This window comes from Enhydra lutris, unplaced genomic scaffold (assembly GCF_002288905.1).
Source record: "Enhydra lutris kenyoni isolate GAN:26980312 unplaced genomic scaffold, ASM228890v2 scaffoldscaffold26, whole genome shotgun sequence".
In the NCBI taxonomy this organism is placed as follows: Eukaryota; Metazoa; Chordata; class Mammalia; order Carnivora; family Mustelidae; genus Enhydra; species Enhydra lutris.
The window spans coordinates 1,370,413-1,398,398 of NW_019154110.1; the positions used below are offsets into that span (position 1 = coordinate 1,370,413).

The window sequence follows — 27,986 nt, forward strand, 5'->3', positions numbered from 1 at the left end:
TTTCACAATGATGCCATTAGAATTAAGATCTGAGAGGCAAGCTCCATACTTTGTTTTTGGTTGATATGATATCAAGGTCCTTTTCATGTATTAACAGTTTCCCCCACCTCCCTTTTTGTTTTACTTTTTTGTTGTTTTTATTATTCACTACATTAATACACTGCATAACCTTCTAGAAGGATTAGATGAATATAACCAAGTTATTTTTCATCAGTCAGGAAAATGCTTCCTTAATAATTTTCTCCAAACCTTTTGACATAGTAACGATTAACTTCAGAGTCCGCACCAGTCTCTTTCCATCAAATTCCACTGATATGGATAATGGGCAGCCCTTTTTTCCTTGCCCCCATTAGTGAACCTGTGGCATGCACAGTGGCTATGCTGGGGTGACCAAGCACTTGGCCAAGATGCTGATCCAGGGCAGAATCTCAAACCCTTCCCACTTCCCTTTTTTTTTTTAAGATTTTATTTATTTATTTGACAGAGAGAGCGAGCACAGGAAGGCAGAGGGAGAGGGAGAAGTAGGCTCTCTGCCGAGCAGGGAGCCTGATGCGGGGCCCGATCTCAGGACCGTGGGGTCATGACCCGAGCTAAAGGCAGCCACTTAACCGACTGAGCCACCCAGGCACCCCTCACTTCCCTTTTTAAAAAATGCCATTTAATGCTGTTTATTGAAGATATTCTTGATTTCTTTTTAAACAACACTCTTGAATTTTTACTAATATCTTGTTTTACTAGGATACATATTTAAGGTAATATTTTTTTCTGAAAGAAAAATGTTTATTATCTTTTTTTTTAAAGGTTTTATTTATTTATTTGACAGACAGAGATCACAAGCAGGCAGAGAGGCAGGCAGAGAGAGAAGGGAGGAGGCAGGCTCCCCACTGAGCAGAGAGCCCAATGCGGGGCTCAATCCCAGGACCCCGGGATCACGACCCGAGCCGAAGGCAGAGGCTTAACCAACTGAGCCACCCAGGTGCCCCTAAAATGTTTATTATCTTTATAAGTCTTAGTTTATCTGAAAATATTTTTTCTTTTGCTCTTCTCCATGCATTGGCTAACTAGTGTTAGGGCAGAAAAGTCTGAGGCCAGTCAGATTTGTGTGTGTGTGTGTGTGTGTGCATTTTAAATTTTTTTCTCATTGTCCTTGGAAGTTAAAGACTAAACCAAGATGTGTCTGGCAAATGTCTGATAGGTACCCTTTCATTCTGTGCCAAAGAAAGGCATTACTAATTGATCACGGCACTCTTTCCCACTAAACACAAGTGAAGCCTATGATTCCTTAAAACAAAAACAAAACACTTTTTTGCCAACACTAGTGAAGGTGTTGGTCTCTTACTAAATTTCTTAACATGCCTTCAGAATGTTCAGCTTTAAATCTTTCAGGAGGATTTCCTTCTCTTTTAATCCTTTCCTTTCTCATTTTTTGAAATCATTGCTCTTCTCCTATCTGTCTTGATCTCTCTGAGTAGTTTTTAAAGATTAGGGATCTGGGGCACCTGTGTGGCTCAGTTGTTTGAGCATTAGCTCTGTGATATCGGCTCAGGTCATGATCTCATGGGTCCTGATGTGGGAGCCCACACCAGGCTCCACACTCAGTGCAGAGTCTGCTTGAGATTCTCTCTCTCCCCCTGCCCCTCCCACTCATGTGCTCTCTCACTCACTCTTGGTCTCTAAAATAAATAAATAATTTTTTTTTTAAATTAAAAAATAAAGATTAGGGATCTGTCTCCACATTACTTGATTTTCATCTCTATTTTTAATTCTGTGTTATAGAAGAGGCTCAAACGAGCGTTCTGTTGCACTGTTTTTGGTTTTCTGTTGTACAGAATTGCTCCTGACTGCCTTACCTGTAGTTTTTCCTGATCATTTTCCTATTTAATTGCCTAAGTTGATTTGAAATACAATTTAGTATGTGTGGGGTTTTTTTACTTTTTTATTGAGCCCTAACTTTCACAAAGTAATGTATACTACTCTTAAGATTAAGCTCAGTACAGTTTTGTATAGGCTTCTATTCATGCTAACTGCCACCCAGATCAAGATACAGAATATTTCTGTGGGGCACCTGGGTGGCACACTTAGTTAAGCGTCTGACTCTTGGTTTTGGCTCAGGTCATGGTCTCAGGGTCGTGGGATCAAGCCCTGCATCAGACTCCACACTCAGCATGGAGTTGGCTTGAGATTCTCTCTCTCCCTCTCCTTCTGTCCCTCCCACTAATTCTTTCTCTCTCCCTCTCAAATAAAGAAATCTTTGGGGGGGGGGGTTAGAGTATATCTGGCATCCCAGTAGGTTCTTTTATGCCCCCTCTTATTTATAGTCTCCCTCACACAGGTAACTATTATTTTCACCTCACTCACTGTCAATTCATTTTGCCTATGTTTGAATTGTGTATAAACAGACTCATATAGTACATACCCTTTGTGTCTGGCTTGTTTTGTTCCACACAGCCTATGAGAGATTCATCCATGTTGCTGCGTGTAAGTAGTTCATTCTTCGTGATTGCTGTGTGTTACTTTCTTGTATGAATGTACCACAATTTGTTTATTCTACTATTGGTGAAAATTTGTTTATTTTACTAGTCTTGGCTATTATGACTAAAGCTACATGAACATTTTTATGGTCTTTTGGTGGACTTAGGCCCTAATTTATTTCTCTTTGATATAAACCTAGGAATGGAATTGTTAGGTCATAAGGTGTATGTTATTTCAATAGATACTGCTAAATAGATTTCCATCATGGTTATACCAATCTGCATGACTGTCTACAGTGTATGAAGTGTATGAGAGTTTTGGCATTCTTGGCAACACTTGGTTTGGTTTGGTTATTTAAATTTAATTAGCCAACATATAATACATCATTAGTTTCAGATGTAGTGTTTGGTTGCCTTAAAACCCAGTGCTCATCACATCATGTGCCTTCCTTAATGCCCATCAGCCAGTTACCCCATCCCCTCAGCCCCACCCCTCCAGCAACCCTCAGTTTGTTTCCTGTAGTTAAGAGTCTCTCATGGTTTTTCTCCCTCTCTGATGACTTCCCATTCAGTTTTCCCTCCCTTCCCCTCTGATTCTCTATGCTGTTTCTTATATTCCACATATGAGTGAAACCATCTGATAATTGTTTTTCTCTGATTGACTTATTTCTCTCAACATAATACCCTCCAGTTCCATCCATGTTGATGTAAATGGTAAGATTTCATCCTTTCTGATGGCTGAGTGTATATGTACCACATCTTCTTTATCCAGTCCTCTGTTGATGGACATTTGATGGACATTGATGGACATTTGAGCTCTTTCCACTACTTGGCTATTGTAGACATTGCTGCTGTAAACATTGGGGTGCAGGTGCCCCCTCAGGTCACTCTACTTGTATCTTTGGGGTAAATAATAGCTCTGTTTTTTAACTTCTTGAGATACCTCCATCCTGTTTTCCTAAGTGGCTGTATCAGCTTGCATTCCCACCAACAGTGTAAGAGGGTTCCCCTTTTCCCCTTTACCAACATTGATTGCTTCATGCCTTGTTAATTTTAGCCATTCTGACTGGTGTGAGGTGGTATCTCATTGTGGTTTTGATTTGTATTTCCCTGATGCTAAGTGAATGAGGAACATTTTTTCATAACAGTTTATTTTTATTTTGGTTATCATTTTAGCTATTCTGGTGGGTGTGTAGAAGTATCTCATTGTAATTTTAATTTACATTTTCCTGATGAATAATATTGTTAAGTACCTTTTCTTCTGCTGTAGGCCATTTGGGTATACTCTTCCATAGAGTGCCTGTTCCTGACTTTTTTTTCCCTTGAGTGGTTTGTCTTTTCTTAATGATTTGTAGAATTATTTTTTTAGTATTCTAAATATTAAGATCTATTTTGGATGTATATATTGAAAATACCTTCTCTCAGTCTGTGGCTCACATTTTTATTGTCAGTGGTGTCTTTTGATGAACACAAGTTCTTAATTTTAATGAAATCAAATTTTTTTCTTTTATGGATAGTGCTTTTTGCATCCTATTTAAGCAATATTTGCCTACTCAAGGGGCACCTGGGTGGCTCTGTTGGTTAAGCATCCCCTTTTGAAAGAGAGAGACACACTCTTTCTTCTTTTCTTTCTTTCTTTATTTCTTTTTTTAAGATTTCATTTATTTATTTGATAGAGACAAAGCGAGATGGAACACAAGCAGGGGGAGTGGGAGAGGGAGAAACAGGCTTCTGCTGAGCAGGGAACCCAACCTGGGATCATGACCTGAGCCAAAGGCAGACGTTTAACGACTGAGCCACCCAGGCGCCCCTGCATTCTCTCTTTCAAAAAAAAAAAGAAAAAGAAAGAAAGAAAGAAATATTTGCCTACTCCAAGACCATGAAGATATTCTGTATTTTCTTCTAGAAGTTATGTTACCTTTCACATTTAGTTCTGTAATCCATCTCAAATTTTTGTTTAAGGCCTGAGGTAGAGAGAGGCGAGGTGAATTTTTTTTCCCGATATCCAGTTGCTCCAGCACCATTTACAGAAAGTTCCATTTTCCCCACTGAACTGCAGTGTTGTCTTATCATAAGTTGGGTGTGTGTATATATTTGGATCTTTTTCTGACTTTATGTTCTGTCCCAGTTTATCTGTCCATGTGCAATTACTGTTAAATTATAATTCATATTAATTTCAAGTTTCCAAAATTTTCACAGTGACTCTCCTAAAGAGATATCTACTTATTCCCTAGATTTATATCCTTCTGTTCAATTGTAATACTTTCTTTTTTTAAGTAATCTCTACACCCAGCATGGGGCTTGAACTCACAACCCTAAGATGAAGAGTCACATGCTCCACCAATGGAGCCAGCCAGGCACCCCCAAATACAATACCTTTTCATATGTTTTGTTATTTTTTTTCATCCTTGTTGGAGCAGTGTCTATTTGTTCATATTGGGATCTTTGAAAGGTCTCTGTTAAGATTTTCAGGTTCAGGGGTGGGTGCCTGGGTGGCTCAGTCACTTGAGCATCCGACTCTTGATTTGGGCTTGGGTCATGATCTCAGGATCGTGAGATTGAGCCCCTCACTGGGCTTCACACTTATCAGGGAGTCTACTCCAGATTTTCTCCTTCTTCCTTTGCCCCCTCTCCCACTCGTGCCGTCTTTCTCTTTCTCTCTCTCTGTCTCTCAAATAAATAAATCAATCTTTAAGAGATTTTCAGGTGCTGAGGTGCCTGGGTAGCTCAGTTGGTTAAGTGTCTGCCTTTAGCTCAGGTCATGATCCTGGAGTGCCTCAGCAGAGAGTCTGCTCCTTTCTGTCCCTCTCCCTCTGTGTGTGCTCATACTCTCTTTCTCTAGCTCTCACTCTCTTTCAAATAAATAAATAAAATCTTTTAAAAATTAATAAATAAAGGATTTTCAGGTGCAGATAATAGGCAAAGAAAAACATTTGCTAATGTCAAACTCTGCTAGAGGAGAAAGGAAACTAGAGCTAGAGATAGTTACAGCAAAGAGCTAAACCTTTGTTTTCTGTGGTAGACCAGGTTTCTCCACTTAGGGTTCTTGTTTTGGGTTATTTGCCTCTTTTAGAAGCCAACCTCAGCTTTGTCTTTCCTCTGCCTCATGTGGCCACCCACACCAATTATAAGCAAGCAACTGCTAAGTTTCTTCCGATACCCTGGTGGGATCCAGTAGTGCCCTTCTAAGCCTAGCATGACCCACCTTGGCTCTTGTCCTAGTCGCTCCACGATAAGGGCATTATGGGGTACAACTGCTAAGGTCTTATCTATGTACTTAGCAAACAGGTAGAGGATTGAACATCAGTTATGTGTTCCTCATTCCAGTCCCATCTGCAGTTTGTCTTGCAGAAAATTCCTCATAGTTTCTGGTATGTGGTTGCCTGGGTCTGATATACACATTTCAGTGGAAAACTGGAAGGATGGACAACATAGTTAGAAACATGTACTTAAAGCCATTCTAGGGGGCGCCTGGGTGGCTCAGCGGGTTAAAGCCTCTGCCTTCGGCTCAGGTCATGATCCCAGGGTCCTGGGATCAAGCCCCACATCGGGCTCTCTGCTCTGCAGGAGCCTGCTTCCTCCTCTCTCTCTCTGCCTGCCTCTCTGCCTACTTGTGATCTCAGTCTGTCAAATAAATTAAAAAAATAAAATAAAATAAAAAGCCATTCTAATTACAAGCCAGTGCTAGTTTTTTGGTTTTTTTGTTTTTTTAATGAGTTTCTTGCCTTCCAAGTTGAATACTTTGAAAGCAATGTTCATTTTATTAAGGTGAGCATTGCTCTTAAAATATACTTGCATGGATTTATATGTATGTCTTAACGCTTCATAATGAGTAGCTGTACTCCTCTCCTGGAAGACTCAGGACGAAGCAATCCAGGGATTCATGAAGATGTCCTATACATCTTTCTGTGTTCATCTCAGCTCTGCAGCTTGGCTTACCCCCTCCCCCACCACCCCCACACAGCCTGCGTATGAGTGGCCCAATGGCTTAGTAGGCTGTGCTAAGAAAGATGAAGACAATGTCAGAAATCCAGAATGGGGTAGGAATGGTTGTTTTGAAACTCAGGAGTTTCAGACAATCTGCCTGTGTGCCTTTATTTGATAAAAGTTCCTTGTGTGGAACTTTTGCCAGCTGTGTAAGAGACAGTGGCCCTGGGATTAGGGCTAACCCAGAATTTTGTGTTCTTGTGGAGCCAGAACCATTGCCCAAGCCAGCTCATGAAGACGCAGCTGGGGAGCAGGAACTATTTCCTATATTCTCTGTAACTCTAGTGCTGGTTATAATTCTTAGGAATCGGTATGTAAATAAGAACACACTTCTAGAGGTTTGGGGCTCGTTACACCTGGGTTCTTTTGTTTATTTGTTTTGCTTTTTAATGTAGCAAAAGCACACAGATTTACTAAGTTTTATTTTTTTTTATGCTCTAATAGTGAAAAAAGCACAGAAGTTTTTAAATTTTTACATTGTAATTCAAATACAAGAACTCAGAACTGATTGTCCAGTGATGTTTTTTGAAGAGGAAAGCGGTAATAGGAAATTTAACTAGGGAGACCCTACACTTCAATTGTAAAGATATCTCTTTCTCCAAGAATTAGGCCTGATTAGGGTTCAGGCCCACTACTACGGAGTGGGAGGGGGTAAATCACAACTAAAGACCTTGGCACTTCCAAAGAAATTTAAATAACAGGCAGCCATATAGAGATTCGTAAATACGTGCTTGGTGCCAGCTAAACCGCAGAGAAGATACTGCATTTGTGGCCCAGGGAAGTTAAATATTTGTGGTCAACTTAAAATTCAACATAAAACTCTCATCTGTGATGGAAACTATCCAGAAACTGCATGGAGGGCGTGCACATCGCATCAACTCTCCAAGGCTTCTCCTCTCACGTGGCCAGGCTAAAAGAGCCTCTTCCCCTTTCCTTACCTGTGTGGCTGGCAGGCCCTTTACATGCTGTTCCGGCTTTGTGGCTCACCCTTCACGTCTGCTCGACTGGCACTTTTCCTGGGAGCCTTTCCCTTGTTCATTTTCTGTAAAAGAGCAGCACCCTCCCCACCCTGTCACTCTCTGTCCCTCTTACCCTATTTGACTGTTCTCATAGGACTTCTCACTACTTGTCCTGTGTTTATTTGCTTGTTTCTGAGTCTCACAAGAACATGAAGCTCCGTGACAGCGGGAACGTTGTTTTATCCACTGCTCTATTCCTTACCCCTTAAATAAGGCCTGCCACACATTGCAGGTGCTTATTATTTATTGAATGAATTCGGTGGAATTCCTTAAAATGTTTTTAGAAGTACAGTCTAGGGAGCAAAATTATACCCTGCCCCCAGTAGAGGGTACCTTTACACAGTAGAACCTCAGACTGTGAGATCGCCCTGAAACACCTCAGGTATCTGACTTTCTGCTCAGAGGTAGCTGCATATTGTCCCCAACAGCGACACTAGTACTTGCAAGCAGTGCCTGAGCCTTCAGATTTGCAAGGGGCTTCTTTGCCTTAACATCGGGGTTACACTTAATGACGGAAATAACACGTTTTAATTTTTGCAGTAAAAAATGTTAGTGTTTGTTTCTGGCCTTCACATTTGTTGAAGACCCTCCTGATGTTGATTACTGTGATAAAAGTGAGCTAGAGAAAGTACTATTAAGAAAATAATAAGGGGGGGGGCACCTGGGTGGCTCAGTGGGTTTAGCCTCTGCCTTCAGCTCAGGTCATGATCTCAGGGTGTTGGGATCGAGCCCCACATCGGGCTCTCTACTCAGCGGGGAGCCTGCTTCCCCCCCACTCTCTCTGCCTGCCTCTCTGCCTACTTGTGATCTCAATCTATCTCTCTGTCCGTCAAATAAATAAATAGAAAATCATAAGAGAAAATGCATCTTACAGCACTGCAGGCTATATTTATTGAAAAAAAATCTGCGTATACATAGATCTGTATAGTTCAAACCCATATTGTTCAAGGTCAACTGTAGTTTATGACTGCGTGTCTTCCTGTGTGCAGGCTTCAGAAAGAGTGATCTTTCTGGGCAGCATGCAAACCAGAGCACATATATACACTTCTCATATTCTTCTGTGATATGTAAATGCAGCCTCTTTTGCCCAACCTTTGTGTCATTTGAGACCATGTCTGGTTGAGGGGTCTCTTGTTGCTGACCACTTCCAGGCTTGATGGACTGAGATAACAAACAGGATTTTTCTCCAGTCTGCTTTGTTTTGTTCCTTTTCTAAGTTTTTCAGTCCTCCGAACACAGAGAAACCGTGTTGCAATAAACTGTGTTGCAGTTTATTCATTAGGTTTTCTGGATGTGTTCCAGAACTTTATTGTTGATGATCTTTAGCATTTGGTATGAAATGTGGTTCACAAATGATGTTGATGATCTCTAAGATATGCTGTTAAGTTAAAAAAAAAATGGCAAAGTGTATCATCATTGATATAAATATATATATAAAAGGTATAGGGAGCGCCCACAGTTAATCATATGTGCCCTTGTATGCATAAATATCTCTGAAGCACACACCGGAAACTGGCAACAGGGCTGGGGAACAGAGGGTCTAGAAATCAGAATGAGATTTTGTTTTTAAAATTCAGCCTTTTATACTATTTGTTTGTTTATGCCATGTGCCGTGTGTTTAAAGTGCACATTACTAAGCAACTTTAGTTTGCCCTGACGCTAGAGGCCAATGTGCCACCATATATCTTCAGTGCCTTCTGGAAGGTGCTCTTATTGAACTTCTTTTCTGCTTTATCAGTAGCAAGGGTGGTTTTAGTCTAATTTAAAAGAAGTTCAGGCTGTGTGGGGGCTTCCCTAGGATAGGCTACTACAGAAATTTTGTCTGTCTTATCAGTATGAAGCACTGAAACTATACTTCAAAGTACAGTTGACCCCTGAATAACGTGGGGCTTGAGGGTGCTGTTCCCCCCTGCACAGTTGGAAATATGCATAAAATGCTTGGCTCCCCCAAAACTTAACCGCTAATAGCCACTGTTGACTGGAAGCCTTACCAATAACATAAACAGTCAATTCGTACCTATTTTGTGTATTATATGTATTACATACTGTAGTTTTTAAAATAAAGTAAGCTAGAGAAAAAATGTTAAGGAAATCATAAGAGAAAATACACTTACAGCGCTGTACTGTATTTTCGGAAAAAATCTGCATCTAAGCAGACCCGTGCAGTTCAAACCCATGCTGTTCAAGAGTCAGCTGTAGTCTGTGATTGTCTGCCTGTTTTTCTGTATGTATGCTTTAGAAGTAGCATAAGCAGCATTCATAGTTCCTGGCTTGCTATCTCCAAGCCTGCTCTTAGTCCAGTGACTTGGAAATATTTAATGAAGAATCAGAAATATATTCTAACAGCAGCTTTTTGGACTCTTTTGCAAATCCCGTGAGGATATACTACATAGGCTTGGTGATCTGAAATGGATCAGATGAGATACCATTCATTCTAATGTTGTTTTGCCAGAATGACCTGTAGAAAAATAAATCTCCCTGAATTACATGAAAGTCATAATCTTCATTATATTCTGTTTGGGTTGTAAAGTAATCTCCATATAAGTTACTTATTTTGCCTGGCCTTGAGTTTACTCTCTGTAAAATGGGGGTGACAGTAGACTATCCCTTCATAATATCTCATTAAGTGAGATATCTCATTAAATGAGATAACATAAGTGAAAATGCCTAGATTTTTAAAAAATAGAAGCCTCCCTCAACTTATATGATCTTCAGGGTGAGTGGAGAGGCAGTTAAGGAGACTCGGTGCAGTCACAATTCAGTCCCACACCGGATTCCCATATTCCTTCCAGATCACCTTGCGGTTGCTGTTGCTCTTTTCTCTAATTCAGATTAGAGATTCCCTCAGAACCCCACCTGGCTCCATTTTCTGCCCTTCCAGCTGTCACCATTATCTTGTGGCTTTGGATGCGGAAAACCTTCTCAATCCTCCTAAGCTAGGATTCAGGCCTCGTAAGAAATTAGGCAGGATTCAAGGAGTTATTCTGAAGGCAGGGCAGGTGTGCTTAACAGTTGCATTATCCCAAGATTCTCCTATAATAGGAACCCTCAAATGAGGGTTTGTGAGCCCGTCAGAGAACAGCAAAACACTCTGGAAATAAAATCATGCTGTCCTGGGCGTTCCAGCACTTCCCATGCTGGCCCCCTTCCGGCACCATTCCTTTCTGCAATCCCACCCCACTCTCAGTCCTGGCACAGAGTCTCACGAACATGCCACCTGCCTTTCTCTCTCTCTGGCCCCATCCTTTGGCTGCTCAGTTTATTTTTTCCACATCCTCACCCTCTTCCAGTTCCAAGCTAAATAACCCTCACAGATGGCTTGTTCCATCAGAGCTGTTTAAGAACATAGGACAGTGAACTGAGGTCCTGAAGGAGCTGCCAAAGCCCAAGGCTGCCCTTCCCACAGAGTTCCAAGACAACTTTGTCATCAGCTCCCTAGAAGTCCATGGACAACGAGCAGAAAGGCTGGCAGGTTGGGTGGTAGAGTATCTCTTTAACAGCGTAATCCTCTAGAAGCTTGCAACTAGTTCTCACTTAGATTTACAAGTCAGAACCTGGAGCAGGATGCATTGCGTACTCCCATTTTCCACAGAAGACCAAGCACTTCGTAGTTGGCATTTCTCCCCCCTCCCCCGTTTTTTACGGCATGGAAACCCAGCAGGAAATGGCAGTCCTATTTGTGTTTTGGATCATGGTTTGAGTCCTTACTGAATCTCTTTGTGAACTCCTGGAGAGGTCTAGACCCCTGCCCTGCCTGACCTGAAGGGCAGTATTCCCAGCTGTCAGCACATCCTTGGGAAGAGGGTGAACTTCAGACACCTATTAGAAATCCTGCAGATGAGAGGAGACCCAGAATTTCACTATTTCTTTCCTGTCAGCAGGGACATGTAAGTTTCCTGTCTGCCTTGTTATCAGCTTTGGAACACTTTACTCCTACATCCCCTCATGCATTTCGTGGTCTATAAGCTTCTGCCCCTATTCATTATCCCAGCACCCTCCTTCTCTCTGTCATAATCAGATGGGTCTGGTTAATTTTGTCCTCATACAAGATGGACTTTTCCTCATCCTCACAGTGATTCCGGTGGGACTTAAAACCTCTCTGATCATGGTCTCCCTCTCTTACCCTTCCTTTTCACTCCCCTAACTGTACCCTTTACAAGTAGGTTCCTCTGAGGTCACTGAGGAAGGGCATTCTGTGCCATTTGCCACTCTTAAGAGTCTCTTTTTCCTCAGTAAGTAGAGTTCCCCTGAGAGGACCCTTCCCTTCCTCTACTAAAAGCCACATCTTTGGCTTCTCTGCCTGAACTCAGGCATAACGGGGCAGAGAACAATGGCATGTGTGGAGTGGTCTGGCTAGACAAAAGGAAATTCACTCTCAGCCAAGAGAGCAGACAGTTGAGGAAGCTTCCCCTGGAAAGAAGAGACAAGGAAAGACAAAATTCTGTGACAGGGAAATACTCCCTGAGAACTTAATCAGAAATCAGCATCTCCTCCCTAGCCTGATCTTTCTACTGAGAACTAAGCTATTGTTCTTTCCCTTCTCTGCCTTCATATCTTGCTCCAAGATCAAGAGTTGCCAGATGAACAGCACACCCTGTTGCTTGCACAGTAAAAGTTTCTCAGATTAACGGATTTGAGGAGCCTTTGGGTGCCAGGTGGAAGGAGGCAACTTTGATTTCCTTTTTCTTGTCCCCATGCTCCCTGGTGAACTTTCCTCTTTACAGTACATCCAGAGTTCGAGACCGTGTCCTGCAGAGAACTTTCTGGGGACACTCATATATAACTTGGCATCCAGCAGTGATGAGTTTCCCATATTCATTCAGTTCATGAACTGATCAGCTAATATCTTGCCCGTACTCGGTCCAGAGAAATGAAATTAATCTGAATGATAGAACTCCTTTTAGGACAGATACTCTGAGAAATTTTAAATTTCAGTATCTTGGGATGCCTAGGTGGCTCACTTGGTTAAGTGTCTGCCTTCAGCTCATGACCCCAGGATCCTGAGATAGAGTCCCACATTGGGCTCTCTGCTTAGCGGGGAGCCTGCTTCTCCCTCTGCCTCTGCTGCTCCCCCTGCTCGTGTTCTCTCTCTTGCTTACTCTCTCCCTTAAATAAATAAAATAAAATCTTAACAAAAAATTCACTATCTTTGTTCTTGCCCATAGCTTAGCCAGGCATCCATTTGGTTTGTGTTCACCTGAATGCAGACTCCTCAGAACTGTGCATTTTGTCCTGGGGTTGGGCCTTGGGCTGCTACTCATTGGGGGTGGGGGTGGGGTATGAAAAGAACTTGGAGTAATTTCCCATTCTCCAAAAGTTCCATTGCCTTCCTAAGAGGCTACGAAGTATAATGAGCACAGACTTTGGAGTTAGACAAATCTGAGTTCAGATCCCAACTTCGCCACTTACTAGCTGTTTGTTTCCTCTGAGCTTCAGTTTCCTCTTCCTCTTTCTGTCTCAAAGGATTACTGTGATAGTCAAATGAAATAACATAATTCCTGGCAACCAGCAGTTACCACTTCATCTCTACCACAGCTTTCCCAGTAAAATGGGATATTGCAGCCACTGAGAAGCTGTGACCAGTGAAAACTGCAGAGGAAGTAAAATGCTGACTTGTTCTACATACTGTTATCCTGAACCTCCCTAATGGGCTTCTTGCATGCTCATGAGTTTTTGTTTCTAGAATGTGCCCGCCCTGAGTTTGTATTTTAATCTCCAGAGACCACTCCTCATGTCTTTACCCCTTGGTGTTTTTTAAGGGGCCCTTCTTGTCTTTGAATCTGGCAAGAGTTTAGCCAGAAAGCTTGCCCTGAGCCTCCTATGGGGCGGACACGCAGTTTGGCTCATTCCCTCCAAGTGGCCTGGAGAGAGCTACAGGGTGTCAGAGATGACCATGGGAAAGAAATGGCTGACAAAAAGATCACGGTGTGTGAGCCAACAGCTCCCCACTGCCTGCTGGAGCAAGCTCAGTGAGACCGCTGACAAGAGTCTTCAGAACACTAAACAGGTGATTAAAACATCAGTATAAGTCTTTCCAAACTTTACAGAAAGCCAAAAACTTAGTTTGGACACCAACAGAAATTTTCCGCTCTGGATCTTTATAAACTGGTTTGCTGTTTCTTCCTCTGCTCTGTGGCCAGAGGGGAGCTCTGTGCTAATGATTCCATAAAACCCTCCAAGTCCTCCTGAGTGGCTTATCATATGAGAAGAACCGATACCACCTTTTTCCATCATGAATTGTCTCTGGCCTCTCCCTTGACTTCAGATTCTGAATCTTTAGCCCCTCTGAAAAGGCCAAGCGCAGCTCTTGGCACTGTCCCCTGTGACAGAGCTCAACCCCAGCATCAAGGTCAGTGGCAGAACTTGTCTTTTCTTGCCTCCCTTCCAAAATGACTGCCCAGAATCATAGAAACCTTTAAGAATGGAAAGAGACCTTCAGAATCATGTGCATTTTGCAAACAAGGTTCAGTAACTTGCTCAAGATCACGTGAGTTAGGAAAGCATGCTCTCCTAGACCCTGCTCTCCCCTGAGTTGTGGCACGTCAGCCGCCTGTGGAGAGAGTACACGCCCAAAGGAGGTCAGTCTTCCAAGAAGTGAGCAACAGGAGACTGCCCGCTTTGAATTTCTGTACTAAATCAGACCTTTTCCCTTGTGGGATTACGGGAGTTTCTGCCTAAAGCACAGGTAAATGCTCTGGATGCATTGAGAACTGTGGGCAGGGGAACACATTAACAGCAGAGGCCCATGGATGGAGGGATGGGGATTAAAGAGTACACTTACTATGATGAATGCTGAATAATATATAGTATTGTTGGATTATTGTATTGTACACCTAAAACTAATGTAACAGTGTAGGTTAACTATCACGGAATTAAAATTAAAAACTTAATTAAAAAAAAAGAGCAGAGGCACATTTCCAGCTCCTGCATTTACTAGCTATATAACCTTGAACAAGTTACTTCTCTGTGCCTTGATTTCCTCACCTGTAAAACTGAGATAATGACAGCACCTACATAGGGCTGTGGGGATCAGATGAGTTGGTGCACGTAAAGTATTTGGCACAGCGCCCGTCATGTAGCAGCCATCCACTAAGTGTTAGCTGTAGCTGTTAAGGGGGAGGGAAGCACACAGCAGGTTTTGTTGTTGTGCCTAAAGCCCTGTGCCAGAAAGCTCCCCCAGAAAGTGGCTCGGTGGCATGAGCACTGGGCTAGGAAGTCCTTGCATCTGGCTTCAGAGCTCATTGAATTTAATCAAATTTGTTTCATCTTCCCTGTTATCATTAGCTGAATGTAATAGTAACCACTTCATAGGGTGCTGAGGATGGCCAGATCCCTTAAAAGGGCCATGAAAAATGTGACATAGGATTTTTTTGTACCTTAGCTAAAGAAGAGTTGCCTTATGAAGAATGGACTACAGTGGTGACCACCTTCACCTAGTCTTCCAGCCTTTAAAACACTGGATTCTCAGTGTTCATAGGTACCTGGGACACTTGCTTAGAGCGTACATTCCAAGCCCCTAGCCCTAGAAGCGTTCACTTATTTAGTCCAAAGTGGAATCCAGGATTCTGCATTTTCAACAAGCTCACTATGTGATTCTGGTGCAGGTTTTTTGTTTTTTTGTTTGTTTTTTTTTTTTAGTGTTGGGGCGCCTGGGTGGCTCAGTCACTTTAGTGTCTGCCTTGGGCTCAGGTCATAGTCTCAGTGTCCTGGGATCGAGCCCTACATCGGGCTCCCTGCTCAGTGGGGAGCTTGCTTCTCCTTCTCCCTCTGACCCCCATTCATGCTTGCTCTCTCTCTCTAGTGCTCTCTCACTCTCTCTCAAATAAGTTTGTTTTAAATGCTTTTTAGTGTTTAGAGGTTTAGAAAAGGGAACTGATTATTTCTTGAAATTTCTTCTGTGTCCCAGACATTTACCTTACCTACACGTTATCTCAAATTGTGGGTGGACTTTTTAGTTAGTTAGCTTTAGTTAGCCAAGCTTGTCTTATCTCCAGCTGTGAAACATGGGCCACACGTAGGATCCAGGTCTCTAGATGCAGAACCTGAAAATATGACTTAATGTGGCCTTTCTACCTCAGCCCTAATCTCAGAAAATTTCTGTGTGCCATATTTTTAATATGCTATGGGGAGTCTGGAGATACGGCAGTTTCTTCTCAGAGCATGACATTAGTGCTTTGAAGGACATAAGTCTTACCTCTTGCTGAGGTGTGTTATGCCTTGCCCTGGGGCAGCAGCCTCCAGTTAAGACAAGGCAAAACATGCCCAGAGCTTCGCTTGTTGTGGTATTTTATTTCAAACCCAAAACTCTGTAGGCCGCCTGTCGAAAGAGAGCACCTGTCCCTCACTGAGCCCAAACCTCCACGGGAAGCACCACCCAAAGCAGAAGGTAGCATCTCTGAGTGTGTGTTGCACAACACAAGGAGCCTGATTCACATATTGTACAGTGTGGCTGGCTCCCCTCCAAGAAAGAATCGTGTCTTCCGTGTCGCCCGCGGAGCCAGTGCGTGTCAGATAGTGCTTTAAAGATACGCTTACTTACATGTGTGTGTGTTTATACAAATTACAGTTCCAACCCTCAAGAATCTTACTTAGAGAAAACAGGACAGATGAATGGGAGAAAGTTATTGAGAAGCATAAGCAAATCAACAGATAGAGATTTATGGATGTCATGAATTTGAGAGGGAATGCATTCTCAGGTGACAAATTTAGGCTCCAAATAGAACTTGATAAGCTACAATGAAAGAAGTAAATAACAAAATGAAATTAAATAGGAATAAGTGTAAATCCCGCCTTATCCAAAAAGTCAGCTGCACATAGCAAGTAGCATGCAGCACAATAATAAATAAACAGGTTTTTTCTATCGCATGGGGAGGCCTCGGTGAAGGACTGTTTAAAAGGGAATCGTGGGGGCACCTGGGTTGGCTCAGTGGGTTAAGCATCTGTCCCCGGCTCAGGTCATGGTCCCAGGGTCCTGGTATCAAGCCCCGAGTCAGGCTCCCTGCTCAGGAAGGGAGCCTGCTTCTCCCTCTCTCTCTCTGTTCTCTCTCACTCTCTCAGTAAATAAACAAAATCTTTTTTTTTTTTTTTTTTTTTTTTTTTTTTCTAAAGGAAGAATAGTGGAGGGGCGGCTGGGTGGCTCAGTTGGTTGAGCGTCTGACTCTTGGTTTTGGCTCAGATCATGATCTCAGGGTCATGAGATTGAGCCCTGCATCAGACTCTGGGAGCAGAGGACAGGGATCTGCTTAAGATCTCTCTCTCCCTCTGTTCCTCACCCCTCAAATAAATGAATAAATCTTTTGGGGGGAGGCGGTAAGGGCTCCTGGGTGGCTCAGTCAGTTAAGTGTCTGCTTTAGGCTAAGGTCATGATCCCAGGGTACTGGGATCAAGCCCCAAGTTAGGCTCTCTGTTCAGTGGGGAGCCTGCTTCTCCCTCTACATCTACCTGCTTTTCCCCTGCTTGTGATCTATCAAATAAATAAAATCTTTTTTAAAAATTAATAAAATTGGGGTGCCTGGGTGGCTCAGTGGGTTAAAGCCTCTGCCTTCAGCTCAGGTCATGATTCCAGGGTCCTGGGATTGAGCCCTACATCGGGCTTTCTGCTCAGCAGGGAGCCTGCTTCCTCCTCTCTCTCTCTCTCTCTCTCTCTGCCTACTTGTGATCTCTGTCAAATAAATAAATAAAATCTTTTAAAAAATTAATAAAATTTAAAAAGGGAATAGTGGAGGACTTGCACTTAGTGCAGGGAGATACTAACCATTTATGTGGAAACAATTTGGGGATTTGTTGAATAAAAAGCTCACAGTGTGAGGCCACCAAGATGGCTCAGTTGGTTAAGTGTCCTACTCTTAATTTCGGCTCAGGTCTTTTTTTTTTTTTTTTTTTTTAAGATTTTATTTATTTATTTGAAAGAACGAGAGAGAGCAAGAAGGGGAGAGGTCAGAGTGAGAAGCAGACTCCCCACCAAGCAGGGAGCCCAATATGGGACTTGATCCTGGGACTCCAGGACCATGACCCGAGCCAAAGGCAGTCGCTTAACCAATTGATCCACCCAGGCGCCCCTGAGCTCAGGTCTTAATCTCAGAGTCATAAGATCAAGCCCCACATCAGGCTCCATGCTCAGTGTGGAGTCTGGTTGAGATTCTTCATCTCCCTCTGCCCCTCTCCTGCTTGCACACTCTCTCTCTCTTTAATATAAATAAATAAATCTTTGGGGTGGAGGGGGGAAGCTCACAATGTGTCCTTATTACAAGGTGGTGGACAATAAAACCAGCACAGTTCTGGCCTCAATTCAGAGAACTGAGGTATCCAGAATGGGACAAGAAAGAGATGTCCCATCTGTTCTTGGCTGTCAGATCACCTGTGGGCACTCATCTAAGAGACGTTATTCAGTCTTAGTGAAAGTCTCAGTGGAAGAATAAGCAGGATGTTGAGGAGACATTTTAAGTGAAGGACAGTTGAAGGAAGTGGGACTGTTTAGCCTAGGGAAGGTATAACACAGCTTCAAATAATTTGAGGCCAATCAGAGAGAAGCAGAATTTGGGCTTTTTTACATGGTCGCAGAGAACAGAATTAGAAGCACTGGAGGCAGATTTGGGCTTAAAAGCGGTAGTCATTTCTACCAATCAGAAAAGTCCAAAACGGAACGGGTTCCCTAGTGGGAAACGAATCCCTGTAAAGTCAAGACAGTAACAGACTTCTCCGACAGCATGACCAAGAGTGGAAGGCAGCAGGGAAAACAAAGAAACCTGTTAAGTAGGTGATAATAAAATTACTTACACATTTCTTAAACAATAAGTAATGATGGTTTTTAAATCTTCCTGAGGGACTTACATCCTGCCCACCTGAAATACTCAAAAAAGGGTTGGGTCCCTAGGAGATGATACGCAGACGGTTCTAGTGTGGCTCTCACTGACCAGTAACTCTTTGTGGCATGGAAGTAATACACATGCCGAGGGGCTGCTGCAGAGATCAGAGAAGGTGAATGGAGTGTAACCCTAGCCCGCAGGTGCCGAAGGGACACCCATGGACTTGGGAGAGTTTGTGTATGTTACTCTGGAATCCCTCTCTGGGCTCAAAGTTCTGTGAGGTCAAGAACTGTCATGCATCTGCCTTGCTCTGTCTTATCTGCCCAGGATGTCTAGCATAGTCCCTGTCGCATGGTAGAGCCTCAGGAAGAATATGTGGGCAGTGGGCTGGTGCATTAGATTTCTGTTTCTTTTCTTTCTTTCTTTCTTTTTTTTTTTTTTTTTAAGATTTTATTTACCTTGAGAGAGCATGAGCAGGGGAAAGAAGCAGATGGAGAGGGAGAAGCAGGCTCCCAACTGAGCAGGGAGCCCAATGTGGGGCTCCATCTCAGGACCCTGGGATCATGACCTGAGCCAAAGACAGAGGCTTAACCAACTGAGCTACCCAGGTGCCCCTAGATAAGACTTCTTAAGAAGAAAGACTTTTTCACCAAACTTAAAGGAAGGCGAGGGAATGAATTGATTGCATAAAGGCAAAGTCACTGTAGGTTGGGGGAATAACCTGTAAAGTCTCCGAGGTGCAAAAGGGAGCAAATGGCAGGTGGGGGAATCTCAAACAGGGTTGCGTGGGGCCTGGAGTTGAGGATTATGGAATAATAGCAAGAAGTGAGAGTGGTAACATACAGTGGGGTGGGGTAGGTGGATGATAGAGGGCTTGGACAGGTCATGGAAAGCATTAAGAGAGGTTGGGATTTCATCTTCTAGCAAGGCTGAGCCCAAGGGAATTACTTCTCCTTCCTGACTTCCTGAGGACCCGTCTGCCTAAATGGGTAAAGGAGCAGTGTGCCGGGTCTCTACAGGCAGGGAGCTCTTCTCCGTGGCCTGCCTCTTCCTCCTCCTTGAGGGAAGAAGAATGAGGATTCGCCCACCCCACCCCACCCCACCATGTGATTTAGGTAACAAGGCCAGAGTGATGTATTTCTGTCTTGATACAGAGCATCTTCCATATACCTGATCTGAATATGACCCACTGCCCACTGGAGCCAGCCAGGACCCTGTTTTCTGCTGAATCCTCAGGGTCTGGAATAGTTCCTAATGCACACAGTAGGCACTTAGTAAATATTTGTTGAGTTGACTGTCAACTAAATATGTTGAATGCTGCAGGTGTCACAGAGAAGGTACTCTCCCTGACACGCATAAAATCAAACTGGGAACAAATTTGGTGAAGGAGCTTGACCACACACCTAAAGGGTGGCCCCCTGATCCTGGCCGTTTAGAAGGCAAATAAGAATGTAGCTCAGAGTGACTGGGGCCCAAGATGTAGTGCTCCTGGCCCAGAACTAACTGGCAGTGTTGAAGCAGATTGCATGTGGATGTTTGCAGGCTGAGACAGACAAGAGGACTTTCATCCCCAGGGGCTGAGCTTGTAGCCTCCCCTGCTGGTTCAGTAAGTGAGGGCCCCGGCGCCTGTGTTCCAGGTTTCAGACCAGCTGAAGCCAGCCAGACCTGAAAGGCTTGTGTTGGCAGTGCCAGTATCCGCCCCTGACTCTTGCCAATGTGGGTGGCTGCTCTCAGAGCACTCTGCCGGGGAAGCAGATTGGACTGCAGCCCAAGCTGCTGCTGCCTATAGTTTGCTCTCTCCAACGGGCTCATGTCAAGAATATACCTTGCTTATTCAGCCGGAGCTCAGAACTCTAGAAGCGAATAGTTTCTTTCCATGAGGGCACTGTACAAGAAAAGCAAGCTGTACTTTGCGCAGGAGAATCCAGACTCCTATCTGGCTTTGTTCAAAATTCCAAGCTCAGGAAATTCAGGTGAGTAGAAAATGCCACTTTGGGGATTTTCTCATTATTTCCTTTGTATTGAGGAACTTGGAGCAAGGATCCAGCTGGGTTTCATTTAAGGAGGATATCATTAACAAAGGCAAAGCCACCACACAACCCCAAAATGAAGGGACCAGGTGGGCAAGCCAATCATGATATTCAGTACAGGATTTTACTTCTGTTGTGTGAATTAGTGGCAGACTTAAGTCTGGGTCCTTGGGACCTCTAGAGTCCCATAGAATTCGTGTCTCTGGTTAGGTCTAGGAATCTTTTTGGAATAGGAAGAGACACAACTAGAGAGAGGCTGGGCCTTGCCTCCACCAGGTGATCTGCCCTGAAGCCTGGATCCAGTACCTTAATTCTGAATAAGATATTTTCAACAGCTTCAGCAGGCAGGTGAGCATTCCAGGGGCGTGAGTGCCCGCCCCATGCTTCCTTCTGTACCTCTAAGTCTGGCTTCCACACATCTCTGGGCAGAGTGAGGCAGCCAGAAAGAAAAAGAAAATTACAGCCTTTCATTTATCATTGGCCCAGGCACCTTGCTAAATACTTGATATGCATTATTAGTTTCAAACCTTAGAACAACTTGAGCAAACAGAGGCTCAGAGATGCTAAGTAACTTGTCTAAGGATACACAGCCAGGAAGTTGTAGTTAAGACTTGAGTTTGGGGAGTGCCTGGGTGGCTCAGTTGGTTAAGCATCTGCCTTTAACTCAGGTCATGATCTTAGGGTACTGGGATCAAGCCCTGCATTGGGTTCCCTGCTTAGTGGGGAGCCTGCTTCTCTCTCTCTCTATCTAGCTGCCTCAAATAAATAAATAAAATCTTAAAAAAAAAAAAAAAAAGACTTGAACTTGGGGCACCTGGGTGGTGCAGTTGGTTAAGGATCCTACTCTTGGTTTCCGCTCAGGTCGTGGTCTCAGGGTTGTGAGATAGAGCCCTGTGTGGGGGGGGTTCAGTGCTCAGTGTGGAATCTGCTTGAGATTCTCTCCCTGCCCCTCCCACTTGTGTGCACGTGCACACACTCTCTCTCAAATGAATAAGCAAATCTTTAAAAATAAATAAAGATTTTTTTTAAAAGTCTATACTTTTTGTTAAAAAATTTTTTTATAAAAAGGCTTGAATTCAAGGAGCACTTGGGTGGCTCAGTTGGTTAAGCATCTGATTCTCGATCTCTGCACAGGTCATGATCTCAGGGTTGTGAGATCAAGCCCCACATTGGAGCTCTGTACTCAGGGGAATCTGCTTGAGGATTCTCTCTCTCCCTCTCTCTCTGCCCCTCCCCCTGCTTGCATGCTCTCTTTTTCTCTCTCTCTCAAATTGAATAAATAAAATATTTTTAAGAATTTAAAAAAAAAAGACAAGTCTATGAAGCCCAGATTTTTTTTTTTTTAAGATTTATTTATGTGAGAGAAAATGCACACATGTGCATGGTAGGGAGGGGCAGAGGGAGAAAAGAATGTCAAGCAGTCTCCCCAATGAGCAGGGCTCTAAGCAGGGAGCCCAACGTGGGGCTCAGACCCACAACCCAGAGATCACAGCCCGACCTGAGACCAAGAGTCGGACACGCAACCAGCTGAGCCACCTACGCGCCCCCGAAGCCCAAACTCTTTATCAACCCCCTTTATTTCTTCAGCTTGCCTCTTTCCAGAATGGACCCATTGTTCCTACTGTTGTACTTCTTACTGCCAGCTCCACAATGCTGTTCTTCACTCTCCAGGGCAAACATAATCTCCCTTTCAGTAGCCAAGTACCTGTACCTTTTGGACTATACAGTAAAACTATGAGGGTAGCCTTTTCCCTCCTGCCCATTTTCCAGTTCCCACCCACCCCTCTCTGTGAGACGTACGGGCCGCGCAGGGGTACAGGTGCCTGCACGCACACACAGTGGATGTGGGTGAGGCGAGCAGGCTGTTATCCCTCTCTGAACAGGCATCTGTGCATTGCCACCTGATGGAAAATGGCCCCCGTTGCCTCCACTAGGAAAAAAACCATAGCCTTTGGGACAAGCCATGTGGGCTGGGGTGGTTGCTGTGGGTTGATCGATAACATTAGCATCTCATCTTGTGATTCACTGACCTCTCAACTAGCACAGACTCGGCTCAGGAGTGCTGGGTCTAGACATTGGGATCCAAAGTGACTGAGTGAGGGGCCTTCATTTAGCTGCCTTGTAGAGATATGGGGCCCTACTGCACTAAGGATAGGGAAGGAGTGAAATGCTGATTGATTCCTTTGGATGGCACGCCCACAGGTTACCAGGTTATGCTTTCAGTGCCTGCATAGGTCTCCTTTCTTTTCCCTCTGACCTGGGACCCTCTCTCACAGTTCAGTACCAATTTCTTCTGACTCAGGTAGGCTACCAATCTCTGTCTCTCCATTGTAAGCTACTTCCTGTGTCTTCAGAGTACTTACTTGTACATCCTTATGGCCAGCTTCCTTTCTGCCTCTGGATTCTGCTCCCTGCCTGGAAGTCCCTCCCTCTAGGAATGTAAGTAAACCACTTCCTCTGTCCTCCCAGCTCCAGAGGATTCCCTGTGTCTGAACTTTCATTGGCAGACCTCTTAGGCTGACCCACCCTTGGCCACTACAGAATTGTCCTTCCCACCCTGCAGGCTCCTGTGAGGGTGAGTCGTGAATAACCAGAGGTTCCCAGTTTTTGAAAACACTTTTTAGTCTGACTTGAGCTTCTTGTAACCAATCCTGTAGGCTTGGCTTATTAAAGATGATAATTAACCCATTGCTAATTAACCTCAGAAGCCAGCCAAGCAGCCTCTATTCACCAGCCTCGGTGGTGGATTTGTAGGCTATTTTAAGCTTTCTTAATAATCTCAGCAAGACTTCACTTTCCTGTCTGCATCTTATTTGCTCTAAGGACATTCTGTAAAATTAACAAGCTATAAAGTTTGATTGAAGGTTTCAACAAATGTGAGAATAATTGGCTCCATTTAGAGAAACAAGAAAAACAACCTGTAAACTTAAGTTTGTAGAGGAAAAAACCCATGTGATTTTTCTCTTTAACCAGAGGAGCAGTAGCAAGCGGGACTTTTTTAAGACCAGAAAAAATAGAACTGGCTGATAGTATAGGTTTAAATTCTGATTCCCCCAAACCAGAAGTTCAGAAAAAGAAGTTTTGCAAAATCTAACCAGCCACCGTTGTGCTCTTGTGCCTTCCAGGAGGCCTATTTGGAGATAACAAGAACCCAGTAAAGATGGCATGAGCCCCTCATTCCCTAGGGCTTGCATCCAGAGACCTGGTTCAGCTCTGTGATGCCTCCTTCTATTCCTTTGCTACGTGGGTGCAGAGAAAGGAAGAATGTTTTCCCTTCCCCGTGGCAGCTATAAGGTGCTAAGTCTTACAACTCAGAGTACATCAGTCTGTGGTACCTGGTGCTCAGTTCCTTTTTTTTTTTTTTTTAAGATTTTATTTATTTATTTGACAGAGATCACAAGTAGGCAGAGAGGCAGGCAGAGAGAGAGGAGGAAGCAGGCTTCCCGCTGATCAGAGAGCCTGATGTGGGCCTTGATCCCAGGACCCTGGGATCATGACCTGAGCTGAAAGCAGAGGCTTTAACCCACTGAGCCACCCAGGTGCCCTGGTGCTCAGTTCCTTTACTCTCTGTCTCTTCCCTCCTCCCCCATCTTTCATAAGATAGCTTAGATCGCTTTTTCTGTTCCTTCCAGGCAGGGCATATCTGACCAGGCTGGGCTTGTCCCCTCCCAAGTAGCTATAGAGAGTTTCCAGAGAACTCCATTCCTTGTTTATCTACCACACCCACCCCAAGGTGCCCCAGACAGGTAGCTCAGTCTGCCTTCCCTCTTCTCTTTTAACCTAGAGGTTTCTTTCTGCTTTCCATAAGACCTAACCTTCCGTGTAGTTCCAACCTCCAGATACCCCATGCCTGCTCACATTGTATCTCTAAGGAACTGAGCCTCAGACAGGCCAGGCTCTTGTATCGCCTTGCCACATCTCACTTTCAGTTTTCCTTTCTGCCTGGTTCTTTGCGTGTGGATCTGATCCAGTGATAACTGGAGCCCTGAAGCTAGAGGTTTCAGTTCCCACTGGTGGGGCTCACTGCCTCAGATGGGCTTCAGGGGAAGGGAAAGGGGCTTTCTCTGGGTGCCTTTCTTTTAGCTCTTCCCTGACCTAAAGCCTCAGTTTTCTTCTCAGTGCTGACTAGAGTGATTTGTGCGAGATGTTTTGTCCATCAACTTGGGAGTTCTGGTAACCTCCTACACAGTGAGTCTCCCTCCAGAAAGGCCAGGACTACTACTGAAAAGGTGATGGATCCCAGGTTCCCGGGGTATTCCCTGGCCATCAGCCCTTATACCTCCATCTAGCTCTAGGCCAACCCCGCCTGTTACCAGCACGGGAAGGAGTCCTCTTCTGCCCAGCTCTTTCTCCTCTAGAGAATCTAGAGTTTGCCCAGAGCTGCAGTGTACAGATGACTTACATTCTGTGTTTTTCATTGATACTGACTGAAAAAGTGTGCTCATGAACAGAGCTATCGTGGAGATTATGTCATAGACTTCAGCTGGACTCCTTCCTCTCCAAGCTGGGAGCCCAGCTTTAACCCCTGTCCTACCAGGAAGTCCTCCTTGGCCAGCCAAAGATCATCATGGAGTTGGCCTTTTGTGGGTGGTTCAAAGGGCTGCTTCTGTCATGATGTCTCTTATTAACCATATTTACACTTTCTTCCCCACTCAGGTGCTGGAGGATTTGTCTGGGAGAATATTGCCATAAGCCTCTTGTAGACTATAGGACCAAGGGAATTGTAGTGCTCACCCTGCTGGGCTCATTCCTCCTGTCTTAAAACAGAATGCTTTAGCAGATAGGCCATCGGGCTGCGGACAGAGGTTTCTCTAAGACCCTGGGCAAGCCCTGGAATTTGTGCCTCAGTTCCCCCATTTGCTAAATAACTAGAAGCACATTCTCACTCACAGTGCCCTTTGGGAACCTAAGGAGACCGCACAACTTTGGCTGTCCTCCCTATTAGTTGGATTGCAGGGGAGAGAGTTCGCAATTCCAAAAGGCTAGGTGGCTTTTCTCTCTCCAAATGCATAGAATTCTCTCCATACCTCTCAGTGCAGCTCAGAGACCCCACTGGATCAAAGCCACTTGAGAATCCCATCAGGAGTGGCCTTGCCCTAGGGAAGAAACTAATGGCCATAGCAGACAAAATCCCCAAGGAAACCAGGGTGACAATCAAAGGTGGGGGGCACTCCTTTTTGCTTTTGTGTCCATGTGAATGACAATCCCCACGGATCCCCTAAGGATGTTCTGCAGGCAGGCTCAGGATGTCTGCATCCCTGGGTCCTGCTGTGCCCTGGAAATCCCCATCTCCAGGAGTCCCACGTCCACACATGTGCCCTTTCTCCCTCTTGGCCAGGAATCACACTCTCTTCCTGAACCTTTGAGCATGCCACCCAGTGCATGCTAGAACAGCAGGAACTCTCCTCACTGCCTATCAGTGGGCACACACAGCCACGGACACACACTCCTGCTCTAGGCAAATTTCTGCCGCATGTTTGGCAGGCGTGCCTCCATACTTATCACCATCCAGGTGGTGCCAAGGACCATGGCAAGCTTTTTCTCTGTCTTCCTCTCACCCCTCTACCCCCACCTCCTCTCCATTCAGTGGTAATAGCTTCACACTGAAAAGGAAAGTCCTGGACCCATTACATAATTCTCCATAGTGCAAGCAGTAGCTGGGGCATAAGGTCAGAGGTCATAGTGGGGTCAGGTGGCTGACACACACTGTAACGACAAGGTGGTTAAAATTAGACCACAGAGAGGAAACTGGCAGTCTTGTGGAAATGCAGAAGTTTCCTCTGCAAGTGAGAGGCTGGGGATGCAGGGAGGCCGCTGTGCGTGCTGCTTGCCAGGCCATTACTCATTGCAGCTCTGTTCTTTAATGCGTTTTAGGCCCTGCTTCTGTATTTCTAGCCTTCCTCGTGACGTGTTCGGACACACGCAATGGAACTTATGGTTACCTGCCCTGGCCCATGCCCAGGACTGGACACTCCAAACTCAAGATGGCTATCTATTCCTAAGTCTACTCTGGGTCGCCGAGCACCTATTAGGTCAGCTTCTCAGGTGGAGGTGGTCAAGGTCCTTAGCCCGAGATTCAGGCCTGTAATGTTCCCCGGGGCCATCAGTGAGGGTGCACAGGGGCCACTCCCAGGCAGGGGAAGAGCAGGTTTGGCGCAGAGAGGCAGCAGAGGATAGAGTCACAGAGTTGCAGTCACAGTTGACTGGTATGTGCTGCCATTGGCCCTGGCTGGCCAGCTGGCACAGTAGTGCTCATTTCCACAGTGTCCTAGAAGACTTGGCCTGTGCCTGCCTCATGCTCCCGTGGTGTCCAGATAAGGGACAGATGCACCTGTGAAACAGTGAGCACACAATCAGAGCCAGTCTCCAAGTTAGTACTTGACTGTGTGATCCAGAGGTAGAGGTCACGTTCACATTCTGGAATGGGGGGCTCTCTACAGGGGCTAGAGTCAGTGCTGCTGAAGGGGTGGTGGTCTTCAGCAGTTTCCAAGCTCCAGATCGAGCAGGGCTCTTCCTCTCCCTTGGAGGAAAGGACCCCGAGGGCAGGGATGAACAGCAGGTCATGACAGGGTACCAGCAGTGCAGATGGGTTTGCAAGTAAGGACGCACCTGTGTGGTCTAGCTGGAGAAGGACCCCAGACAGAGTGACTATGGAAACGTCATCTGAGACACTTTCGACGATTGCTCAAGATACTGAATTTCATTTCGGCTCAATCAGTCCCAGCTTCTCTGACAGCACTGGCTTACATGCTAATGTGGCCACATGGGAGCAGGATGGCACAAACCCCTGGAGGAGCAGAGCTTTGGTGAAACACCCCCCTACCTGCTTTGCCTGTCTCCCTTCTTCTGACAACAGTTTCCTGCCTGACCCCAGTCTCTTGAGCATGAGAAGCTCTTGGGTGGGGCAGGAACCTGTCAGGGGAAGCCCAAAGTGATCTAGCTGAAATGAAACAGCCAAGAAAGCCCTCATCATTCATTTTGCACTCAGGCTGGAAGTGCTCCTCTCAGGAGCCTAGAGAGGGGAGCTGGGAGGGGAATGGAGAGTGGCAGTGAGGGTACCAAGAAGCTGTGTTCTGTGAAAGCGGTGTTCTGCACTCCACCCTGCCTTCTATCAGTTAAATACTATACTCAGATGAATTTAATTTATTCTTTTTTTATATCAGGACCTCAGCAGAAGAAAGGCAAAAGCCCCAGAGGGCACCTATCATTGGTCATGGGGATGTCTGCTCCCCCAGGGATGACCTAAAGAGAGACAGTGACTTTCTTCCTCTAAAGGATCTTAGCCCTCAAACCCCCGCCCCCACTCCTCCTTCACAAGCTCCTACACACTCAAAGTCCCAGTTGTCCACTCAACAGCCTTGTCCAATAACTTTGACACACTCCCTGTGTGCCCCTCTGCTAGCGAACAATGCCTGTCATCTTCGTCTTCCCTTTCAGAAAATGCTGTTTCTCTTCTCTCCCTCTCGCCCTGTAGGTTATTGCAGCCGACTGCAAAAGGGTCACAGTGCTGAAGTATTTTCTGGAAGCCCTTTGTGGACAAGAAGAGCCTCTGCTGGCATTCAAGGGTGGAAAATATGTGTCAGTGGCACCCGTCCCAGACACCATGGGAAAGGAAATGGGAAGCCAAGAGGGAAAACAACTGGAAGATGAGGTACTGTGCGGGGAGAGCCCGCT

The 27,986-nt window shown here is 44.9% G+C and overlaps 1 protein-coding gene across 2 annotated transcripts in view; it reads left to right on the forward strand.

Moving 5' to 3' along the window:
- LOC111151251 (SMG6, nonsense mediated mRNA decay factor) overlaps positions 1-27,986 on the forward strand; it is a 241,550-nt gene that overhangs the window by 191,225 nt on the left and 22,339 nt on the right. For both annotated transcript variants that reach the window (XM_022509115.1, XM_022509116.1), the window contains one exon: positions 27,787-27,963. In XM_022509115.1, coding sequence (XP_022364823.1) covers positions 27,787-27,963 — 177 coding nt within the window. The remainder of the gene's footprint in view (positions 1-27,786; positions 27,964-27,986) is intronic.